The sequence below is a fragment of the Peromyscus californicus genome, unplaced genomic scaffold (assembly GCF_007827085.1).
Source record: "Peromyscus californicus insignis strain IS unplaced genomic scaffold, ASM782708v3 Scaffold_6__1_contigs__length_162567912, whole genome shotgun sequence".
NCBI classification, from domain to species: domain Eukaryota; kingdom Metazoa; phylum Chordata; class Mammalia; order Rodentia; family Cricetidae; genus Peromyscus; species Peromyscus californicus.
Genome location: NW_026294584.1, coordinates 55,682,994 through 55,694,142, shown reverse-complemented (window position 1 = coordinate 55,694,142; position 11,149 = coordinate 55,682,994). Strand labels below are relative to the sequence as shown.

Genomic DNA, 11,149 nt, shown 5'->3' with positions numbered 1-11,149 from the left:
TATACTTCCTGCCTGGCTACTGGCCAATCAGCATTTTATTTATACAGAGTGATAGCCACAGCAACTACTGTCATAGTTGTTAGGGTGAGAGGCTAAGCCCTAGAAGTCTTAGGAGCTGGACTTGACCACACTTGGCCACATGAACTCATTAAACCAATTAAAGAGATAAATACTAATGGAAAGAAGAGAAAGATTTATTCAATGTAGCTATGTTTGGAAGAGAAACAAAGAAGTCTCTTCACTCCCTCAGTCTATCTTTGAGGTACTGATATGAACCTCAGATTTAAATAGAGGGTAACAGGTATGCATGACTGGCCCCACTATCATTAGCCCATTATTGTGTTGTCTCCTGCCTGTGGTGATATTTTATTTGTGCTGAAATGTGGTGATAATTTGTGCGTTGATAAATAAAGCTTGCCTGGAGATCAGAAAGAAAAGGCCAGCCATGTTATGTAAACAAAGTCAGGCAGCACATGCCCTTAATCCAATCATTTAACAGGCAGGGTCTCTGTGTGTTCAAGGCCATACTAGGGAACAGAGTCAAGCATGGTGACACACGTCATTAATCCCAGTACCAACCATAGAGACCTGGAGGTCTGTACAGACAGACAGTGACAAGAAAGTGAGGTGGCTGGGCTAAGAGCCAGTGAGAGGGCAGAAAAGCAAGGCATATAAAGGCGTGGGTAGACAGGAAGTAGCTTGCATTTGGAAGCTACAGAGTTGGTGAGGTAAGGTTGGCTGGTGGTTTTCCCTATTTCCCTGATCTCTCTAAGGCTTTCACCCCTATATTTGGCTCCAAATTTTTTATTTAATAAGACCATTTAGGCCAGGCGGTGGTGGCACACGCCTTTAATCTTAGCACTTGGGAGGCAAAGCCAGGCAAATCTCTGTGAGTTCAAGGCCAGTCTGGGCTACCAAGTAAGTTCCAGGAAAAGCGCAAAGCTACACGGAGAAACCCTGTCTCGAAAAACCAAAAAATAAAATAAAGACCACTTAGAAATTTGTCTACACCTGCCTGTCCTGTACATGGTCTGACAGGTTTCCAGAAGTATTAAGGCCACTTAGTAGGAGGAAATTCATATCTGGTACTGTATCTCTCTAGAGCAGAGGTTAGAGGCCCCAAAGGAGAACCTACTACTGCTAGTTTCATGACTCAACAGGAAACAATTTCTGATTGCATTCTAAATACTTATTCTTATACACACAAATAAGTATAGCTCTAAACCTGTATCAAAGAAGCTTCTTTTTGCAGCAGAGGTCATTACAGAAATCCATAACTGGTCAAAATGCAGAGAATAGGGAACAATGTGGTAACCAGCCTCAATTGGTACATCTGAAATGCAAGCCCTGAACTTAAGGTTCAGGGAACATCACAGAAAAGGAGACAGAAGGACTGTAAAAGCTGGAGGACCAGGCTGCATGCTCTAAGACAGTATCTTCTGGACATGACGGGGAAGCTGTACCCATGATTCATCAGCAGTATGGTTGCCAAACCAGGACCTGGATAATAACAACACCAGTTGAATTCCAGCGAGGAAGGAGGAAGTCTCACAAGACCCCTCCACTAAATGAAGAGCTATAGACTGTGGTATTGTATTCCCCCAAATATTGTGCATGCTAATAAACTTATCTGGGGTCAGAGACAGAGTAGCCACAATATTAAACATAAAGGATAGGCAGTGGTAGCACACGCCTTTAATCCTAGCATTCCAGAGGCAGAAATCCAAGTGTTCAAGGATACAGACAGGCATGGTGACTCATCATGCCTTTAATCACAGAAAGCAAGCCTTTAATCCCAGGGAGTGGTGGTAGAAAGCAGAAAGGTATATAAGGTGTGAGGACCAGAAACTGGAAGCATTTGGCTGGTTAAGCATTAGGCTGGTTAAGCATTCAGGCTTTCGAGCAGCAGTTCAGCTGAGACCCATTCTGAGGCCTCCAGTCTGAGGAAACAAGACCAGCTGAGGATCTGGTGAGGTGAGGTAGCTGTGGCTTATTCTGGTTCTCTGATCTTCCAGTTCACCCCAATACCTGGCTCAGGTTTGATTTTATTAATAAGAACTGTTAAGATTCATGCTACAATAGACAATTAAAACTACTGAGAGAGGGAGAATTAGTCTTCTTCAAAGATGATCACTCTAAATGGGTCCAATACCAAGTGGTTAGCTCTAAACATTTATACACACAAACATACAAGCAATGTTAAATGGACCCAGTTACTCCTCTCTCTCTCTCTCTCTCTCTCTCTCTCTCTCTCTCTCTCTCTCTCCCCCCCCCCTCTGCTAATGAACTTGCCCATATATGTAGCTTGTAGAAGCCAGAGGCTGTGTTTGAATGTCTTTATTAATCACTTCACCTTGTTAATCACTTTTTGAAATGAGGTCTTTAACTGGGTCTGGGGCTTCACTGTTCACCAATCCACTGAGGTCCATCTGTCCCTGTCCTCCCAGTTTAGGGTGGCAGACTCATGCCATCATGCCAAAGTAATAGTAGGTATTGTATTAGAGGACATCCCCTTTGCCAAACAGATGCCAGAAAAGAATATTCAAGGTGATGAGGAAAGGGCTACTCTATAATTTTATACTCTGCTAAACTATCACTCAAGAAAGAAAAATGAATGTATTTGGATACAAAATCTTGTAAAAATTGTCTATCTCATGTCTGTGGTGGAAACGTTAATGGTCATGGCTGGACAAAAGGATCTACTTTAAACATCTATATTCCTTTAAACTTGAATTTCTGCATATGCATGGCCTACCAAAATTAAACCATAGTGAAGTAAATAATTTAAGTAGACTTAAAACCCAAGATATAAAAGCAATAGTTAAAATATCTCCCAACCAATAAAAGCACAGGGCAAGATAGATACAATTCAGAATTCTACAAGAACTTTAAGGAAAAACAAATGCCAATACTCTTCAAATTATTCTATAAAATTGACAAAGAAAGAACTTCCAAATACTTTTATTGATGCTCGTATTACCTGGAACTGAAATGAAAGTTTAAAAAAAAAAACAAGAAAATTAGAGGTCAATTTCTCTGATGAACATAGACACAAAAATTCTTAATAGAATACTTGCAATCCAAATTCAAAAGCATATTAAAAGGATTATCCACTAAGTAAATGTATTATGTGTATTCAGATGTGTGTGGGTTCATGTATGAGCATGCATGTTGGGGAGGCAACAGAACAATGTCATTTATTTTTTCTGGATCACATTCTGCATTATAGATGGTGAGAGGGTTTCCTGAAGACAGAACTTGCCAGTTCAGTTGCTCTACCTAGCCAGCTTGCTCCAGGGGTCCTCTGTCTCTGCCTTGTAAGCACTAGAATTACATGCAGCTATTATTCCTACCCAGAATTCACATGGGTTCTAGGGATCAGCCCTGCAGTCCTCACACTTTGGAGCAAGCACTTTATCTGCTAAGCCATCTCCCTAGCCCTTCTGGTTTGTTGTTTGTTTGTTTTTTATCACTTTTCTCCTTCTATGTGGTTAGTCTAGAAATTAGCACATTTGGTGAATTTCTTCCCAACTGAGCAAGTTTAGTTTTATTTCAGTGACCATATGTTTTACTTCTACGAATTGTATTATGCCCTTTAGTGATCTGTTGTTTCCTCCTTTCTTGGTAATTTCTTATATAGCCATTTAAAGTAATGGCTATACATTAAAAAAATCTATTTACGTGTTCAAAACATACAAATATGAAGTATTTATGAGAAAGCTCATTCCTGATGGCACAAGATAATGGCCATAAGATGGAACTCCGTATTCCAATTTATACCTGTCTTACTTTCAGAGACTGTGCTGATGGGTTATTGTATAGGGCTGGTACTCTCCCTGTCTCTTCCCCTTTTCTCATGGTAATAATTTTGAATTATTTCCCTTAGAAGACATTGAGTGTACTCAGGCTCCATGCCTGCAACAGGTGGCTGACTGCAGTGTTTGAGCACAACACCCATGAGATGTCATGACTTCACCTTGTAGTTCTTTCTCATAGGGCTACTCTAAAGCAAGACAGTTTGTGGCAGACCATTGAAGGAGAGTTTCCCCCTGCTGTCCTTCATCTTTCAATTTTAAGAAAGATTTTCAGCTATAGTTTCTCATTATTATATCAAGTAGTTGAAGTTCTTTAGTTCTTAAGAACACTGTTTACACTGAGGCCATCTTGAAGATTCCACTAACTCCATGGTGTCCTCACCTCTCACTGGGCTGTATGTGTGCTCTGTTTCTCTCCCACAGGAGAGTTTATGTTACAGTAGAAGCTGACTTTATATTTTTTATTTGCTCTATTTCTGACTCATCTGTCACTGATTTGTGCTTAAAACACAAAAATTATTGAGCTAAACACAATTATTGAGCTGTTATCACTGGAGATATGACTGATATTTTAAAATGTGAAACCACATGCATTTATAAGTATATTTGTGATGGTATGGGAATTAAAGAGAACTACAAATACGGAGCATATGCAGCTATGTTTTCCTGCTTGAGTTTTTCTTTTGATAAGTCTGCTCAGTCCTCAGAAGAACACGGCAGGATTTTAAATGTTTTCTCAGAGTCACTATTTAAACATCTTTGGATCATTACAAATTTCTTTCAAATCAGCTTAAATTCTTCCACATTAAAAAAAAGTAAAAAGTTATGAGATCATAAAATGCTAAAGATTGAAGAGAGCTTGGAGAGAATCTTGAAATGGCTTTCCAATATGAATTTTTCATATTCCCACAGCCATTCACAAGACAGCTCATATTGTGAGAAAATATTTTCTTATATTGATTTTAATTTTGCCTCTCTAATAAACTTACCTATTGATTCTTTTTTTTCCTTTGTGAAAGGCACTAAACAGCTACTTTTGCATCTTATCCAATGCTCTTTGGAATGAAGGAGGATGGTGATTCTGTTTCTTTTCATTTTTTATTAGATCTTTGAGAAGTTTGTGCAATGCATTTGGTTTTATTCGCCCCCATTTCTCAGCTTCTCTCAGACTGACCCCTCCTTTTCTACCCTTCCAAACTGGTGTCCTTTCTTTTTTCCTTTTTTTTTTAGAATCCAGTGAGTCCAATTTATACTGTTGATGCACATTGGATGTGTCATCCACTGTAGCATGAACAACCTACTGGGGCCACACCCATTATTAAAGAAAACTGACTCTCCCTCCTAGCAGCTGTCAATAACCCCTCAGCTGGGGGTGGAGTTTCATGTCCACCTCTCTTCCCTATGCTAGGATTTAGATGGAGGTAGTATTGAACTGACTCCTAAGAATGTATCCTTGTGCACCTAGATTATTGCATCTCTCACCCCTTATCAGAAAAGCTTCTTTTATGCAGTAGATACAGAGATTCATAAGTACTCAAGGTGCCAAGACTTCAGAATGCTCAGTTCTAAATGGCACATCTGTATCACACTCTTCCTCTCAAGACTCAGAAATTGTGGAATAGGGGGTAAAAACGTAAAAGCCATAGTCAGTAGATGACTACAAAGAAATGGTGTCAATAGGGATGTCAAGCATTCAGATTTGCACAGGTTCTAACAACATCCACAAGACCTGCACAAGCTCAAGGCAAAGTCACGCCTGCTGTTTCTTTTGTCTCCCCTCCCCTCACCCACTAGCCATTTACAGCAATTGCTGTGTCTGTTCATGCATTGTTTGTTCTTCCGAATACTTCCATGCTGACATTTCTAGCATCCCAGATACTGGTAAGAACGTGATGATCAATGTGAGAAGTGGCCAGAGTGGGTGCTGATGTGACAGACTATAAACCAGGAACCGCAGTGGTGAGTTCAGTTCATAGCTCCACATTTCTGAGTAGAAGTGTTTTTCAGATAATATCTGAGAGTTCTTAGCGTGCAGGCAGGAGGATGACTATAACTAAACTACAGACTAGTCATTTTTGTATCACTTTTTCATTCCAAATTCAATTTCAAGACTCTTTATGGACTACACATTTGAAACATTGATGCATTTAAATATCATAATGATGTCTATTGTTTCTAAGTCATTAATTTTGAACGATTAATGTAAAAAATCTTTGGGAATTGAAGGGATGTGGAGTAGAATATAACATTTCGTGTAAGATTATTCTCACAATTTTATCTGTGAACAGGAACAATAAAAATGATTTTACACCAAACCTGTGGTACATGATCCTTCCATCTCTTTTGATAAAGATCTTTCCCTAACTTAGCAACCAAATAAAAACAAAATCACAAAAACCCACAAGCTCAAATAGCTGAAGATTTTGAGATATTGTCATTATTTGGTAAATGTCATAATTTATGAGTCATTAAAATAAAATTATATTATATAGTTCCATGGCTATTTAATCATGAATTTACCATCACTTGGTTTTACTATGTGACTATTTTATATTTATTGTCCTTATATATTCCTTATCAAAAACCTATCTTCAAATCAGATTCCCATGCATAATGTCATTTAGTACTGGTAGAAGTTATGTGAAGCAACCAGGAAAACTTTATCATCCACACTGCCTGACCTGGGATACAGTCAAGTTTGCAGAAACTACACTGTTCTTAGAAGCTGATGTACCCAGGAAGTCCTGACATGACTAAAACACAAATCCAACAGAGCAAGCATCTCAGCCTAGCCTGAACCAGATGCTCACTCTGCCTCAGAGCTGTGAACACAGATCTGTGAAGCCTTGTGATTTTGTTGAGAGGCAAGAAGGGGGAGCTATTGTGAGCTCAGTGAGAGTGTGTGAGAGTGTCTATTCTAATCACGTGTGAGAGTGTCTATTCTAATACTGTGTGAGAGTGTCTATTCTAATCACGGATAACAGTGACTCCCTCAAACATAGATTGGGTAAAGGACATATTGCTTCTGGAATTAACGCTTTGGCCATAATAATGCAAAGCTCCACAGATTCCATTCCATTGACTGCTGAGCCCAGGGCATCCAGAGAGGCATCCTGTAATGTCTGGGGAAGAGAGTAATGACAAGCACTTTGCAAAGAGCTCGGTCCAGGCTTAACTCTCACTTCTGTGCGGCTACTGGGTGTGCAGCACAGGGCAGGTTACTAAATCATTCTGAAATGATGTCCCTTTCTGCATTAGTTGAGGGAAGTAATGCTTTTTTTTTTAATCTGCTGTTGGGGAAAATGGGACAACATTTGGGAAGCAGTGGGGATAATTTGAAGCATAAATTCATGCAGCTTTCCTTAACTTTCTTTCAGCTCTCTGAAAACTGTGACTAACATGGAAAGAATATATCTAAATAGGCCATGACACCAAAATAATGTGTTTATTAACAAATGAGTATTTAAATATAGAGACAATAGCCACCTCTCTTATACTTAATTTTTCTGAAGTTTATTACACACATATTTATGTGTGCATATATTTCTATCAGAGTTTCTCTGATAAGCTAGAAGACAAGTCTTTGGAATTCATGTATACTAGATACAAGTTTAATTGATGCATACTGCACAAGTTTAATCTTTTTGATCTAATTTTTCTTCAGCATTTTTGAATTGACATGAGAGTGAATACATCTCTTGAGTTTTTTTCTCCCGATAAGCCTTAAGCGTTTTATCCATAATTACATGCTAGAAAATTTAAAGAAATATAAAAATGGTTCAAGATAGATGAGAAAAATCTTGATTTTTATCTAGTAATAATGATACTACAATAATTCTACAGTACTTTATAGTGACATTAAAAGGCAAAACTGATTTATTCAAGTTTTTCCGCTTGTGTAGGTTTTGGAGCAAATGTTGCATCTCTCTGATGACTAGAAAAGTCTGCCTATTGTGAAAATAAGATAATGACATAAGGCGAGATGTTTTCCCCAGGTATATTGAAAATGCAGACCGGCCACTCAAACAATACCTGAGAAGAGAGAGTGGAAGGAAGACATTTCCTTCGGCCTCTTTATCTCATCAGAAGACAATGATAAGGGGTGAAGTGGGATAGAAAGAACTGGGGAGGGGTAAATTGGAAGATCTGTGGACAGCAGGCAATAATGTAGAAGCAAGGATGATACACTTGAATGTCACCAATGCTCAAAACATAGAGGAGAGGACGCTCTAGAAACTCACTGTTAAATCCAAATCACTTTATCACACATGCTGGTTGCTTAGGTCCTGATCTTCTCTTAAAAACCCAACAGCTCTTTCATAGTTGGACTCCATGGGCCAGGAAGGCTTGCTTATATCACCTGGGGCACGTGCACTTGGAACTTTGTTGAGGTTCTTAAAAGTCTTGTTGTCATACTTACTCTATCTTTGGTCTAGTGATGTACAGTATGTAAAAAACTATCTGTTTTCTTTGATGGCTTTTTCCTATGCAATATTTTTTACTCTTGTACTGTTTTTATGTAATTGCAATAATGGTGAACTGCCACCCACATCACTTTGTAATCTGAATTCCTCAAAAGCCTTATTTCGTGTTTATTCTAAATACAACTTCTCTGCAAACCTGTTCCAGTTAAATGATGTAGATGAGGTTTCTAGCACAACAATTAGGGTGTTTGGCCATCCCATCACCAGAGTAGGTCAGTTCAGGCTGTCTCTCGACCTCTGCCAGCAGTCTGTTGTGTGGGTATCTTTGTGGATTTCTGTGGGCCTCTCTAGCACTTTGCTTCTTCCTATTCTCATGTGGTCTTTATTTACCATGGTCTCCTATTCCTTGTTCTCCCTCTCTGTTGTTGATCCAGCTGGGATCTCCCGCTCCCCCAAGCTCTCTTTCCCTCAACCCTCGCCTTTCATTACCCCCACTCATGTCCAGGCTGTTCATGTAGATCTCATTCCATTTCTCTGTCATTGGGTGATCCCTGTGTCTTTCTTGGGGTCCTGTTTTCCAGGGAATCCGTGGCTGATATGTAGAACTGAATTGTATTGCAAAATAAATTAATAAAAAAAAAATGATGTAGAATGAGAGGGAATTAAACAAACGCACTGACTATTCTGTGCCTTTCATTTAAAGGAAAAAGAAAACCCCTGCAAATGAACTTTGCTTTCCATAGGACTAGATCCATCTGCTCATTTAGGTGATTTTCACAATAAAGTCATGTACCAGGCATTCCTAGCCCTTGTTACATTCTCAGTACGAGTTGCTTATTCATCAAGACCAACCAGTATTTACTCTACATTATTAGAGGTATGTACTGGAGCAGTATATGCATAGACTTATTAACATACATTTATGTCAGTAAGGAAGATGGAAATCACAGAGAACTACACCTTACATAATGAGAAACCAAATCTTAGCTGGCTCTGGAAGAGACAGGAGAACTCATGGCTCCTTGCTACTGTACTTTGCTGCCTCCTGACTCTTGTCTTTGTGACCTATGCCATCTGTGCCTTTCCACTATGCTTTGAGACCTGGTTAGTATCAGTGCTTAGGGTCAAAATCTAATCAATATATGCTCATGACCTCAGAAATCTGCAAGACCATACTGCAGGGCATTTCTTATTTCCCTTCCCACTACCTTACAGAAAGTACACTGTATATCTTCACGTCTCCCCTGGGTATTCATCTTGATCTCTGTTTCCACAACACTCTCTTCACAGCACCCTTGACCTCAGCATTCCTCAAGCTGTAGATCAGGGGGTTCAGCATGGGGTTGAAAAGACTGTAAAACAAGGAAAGGATCTTCTGCTGTGTCTCGGGGTTCTGAGACTTGGGGGCCATGTACATGACGATGGCGCTGCCAAAGAAGAGCCCAACCACACAGAGGTGGGAGGAGCAGGTAGAGAAGGCCTTCTTTCGGCCCTCCCCTGACTGGATCTTCAGGATGGCAATCAGGATGCGTGTGTAGGAGACCAGCACCAAGCATAATGGTCCCACTAAGATGAACACAGAAGCAGCAAAAATGACAATTTGATTGAGCATTGTGTCAGCACAGGCCAGCTTGAGGACGGACAGGATTTCACAGAAGAAGTGATTGATTTGATGGGGCCCACAGAAAGGCAACCTCAGGATGAGAATTACATGGACCAAGGCTAGAAGGGAGCCACATGCCCAGGAAACAACAGCCATGATGGTACACACTTTCCAGCCCATGATGACAGAGTATTGCAAGGGGTGGCAGATGGCTACATACCGATCATAGGACATCATTACCAGGATGAGACACTCAGTGTGAGCAAAAGCCATGTATAAAAATGTCTGCATTATACATGGGGCAAAAGAAATAGTTTTTTTCTTATCAAGAAGGTTTGCCAACATCTTGGGGACATTGTTGGAAGCATATGAAATATCGACGACAGCCAAATGGGAGAGAAAGAAGTACATGGGGGTGTGCAGTTTGGAGTCCAGCCAGATGAGTCCCAGAATGACTCCATTCCCCAGCAGGGTGAAAGTGTAGAACAAGGAGAAGAGGCCACAGAGAAGCATTTGCATTCTTGGGCTGAGCGGAAATCCCTGCAGGACAAACTCTGGGACCCATGTCTGGTTCTGTGTCATACCCTTGTGACAATCCCTGCGATGGTCACTGCTGTGAGCAGTGAAATGTGTGCTGAGGAGCAAAGGCAGATATGGATTAGCTGTTACATAGGTAGAAGGTTGGTTTATCTTGAACACCGTGTGTTATTTCAGGCAGCAATCACTTTCAGAATCATTATGTTAAATGGTTGAATCCATAGTAACAAAGAATGAAAATCCATTACAGGCAAGACATAGATGTGATCACAAGCTATCATACGATATTTCCATTTTTACATTTATTTTTGATCACAAGATACACATTTTTGCAATTATAGTGACAGCCAGAGTTTTTATTTTTCAGAATAACTAGCTATTTCATTTTTTGAGAAGAGATTGTAGCCACATATCATGGTTTTTTGCTTTTTATTCAGTTTTCATGTTTTGTTTCTATATTTCCAACCAAAACTTTCTTATTTTATGAATTATGAAGAGTCCATTGCACATGGGCATGATTAAAGAGTAATTATGCAAATGAGTTAATTAAGAAGAGATTACAAATGAAATTACAGGGAGAGTTCTACTCTGTGTTTACTAGTCTTAATGCTTCAGCAAATAAAGCTTATATTAATGTCTGTTTTTGGTGTTATCTCCTAACTCTGGCTATTTACTTTGGAGGCATAAGCAAAGAATAACATAGGTAACACAGCCAGGAGTGATTGTTCCTGTGACGATCAGTAGAAATAGTTCTCGAGATAGTGTTAAGG

General features: G+C 39.6%; 1 protein-coding gene across 1 annotated transcript; it reads right to left on the bottom strand.

Moving 5' to 3' along the window:
* Window positions 1–9,491: 9,491 nt before the first annotated feature.
* Window positions 9,492–10,424, bottom strand: LOC128099282 (olfactory receptor 2A5). The gene has a single exon (XM_052721101.1). It carries the CDS (start codon window positions 10,422–10,424, stop codon window positions 9,492–9,494), a length of 933 nt encoding a protein of 310 aa, XP_052577061.1.
* Window positions 10,425–11,149: the final 725 nt, after the last annotated feature.

Coding starts and splice junctions, on each gene's coding strand:
- LOC128099282 (XM_052721101.1), bottom strand. CDS start 10,424: ATGACACAGAACCAGACATGGGTCCCAGAGTTTGTCCTGCAGGGATTT.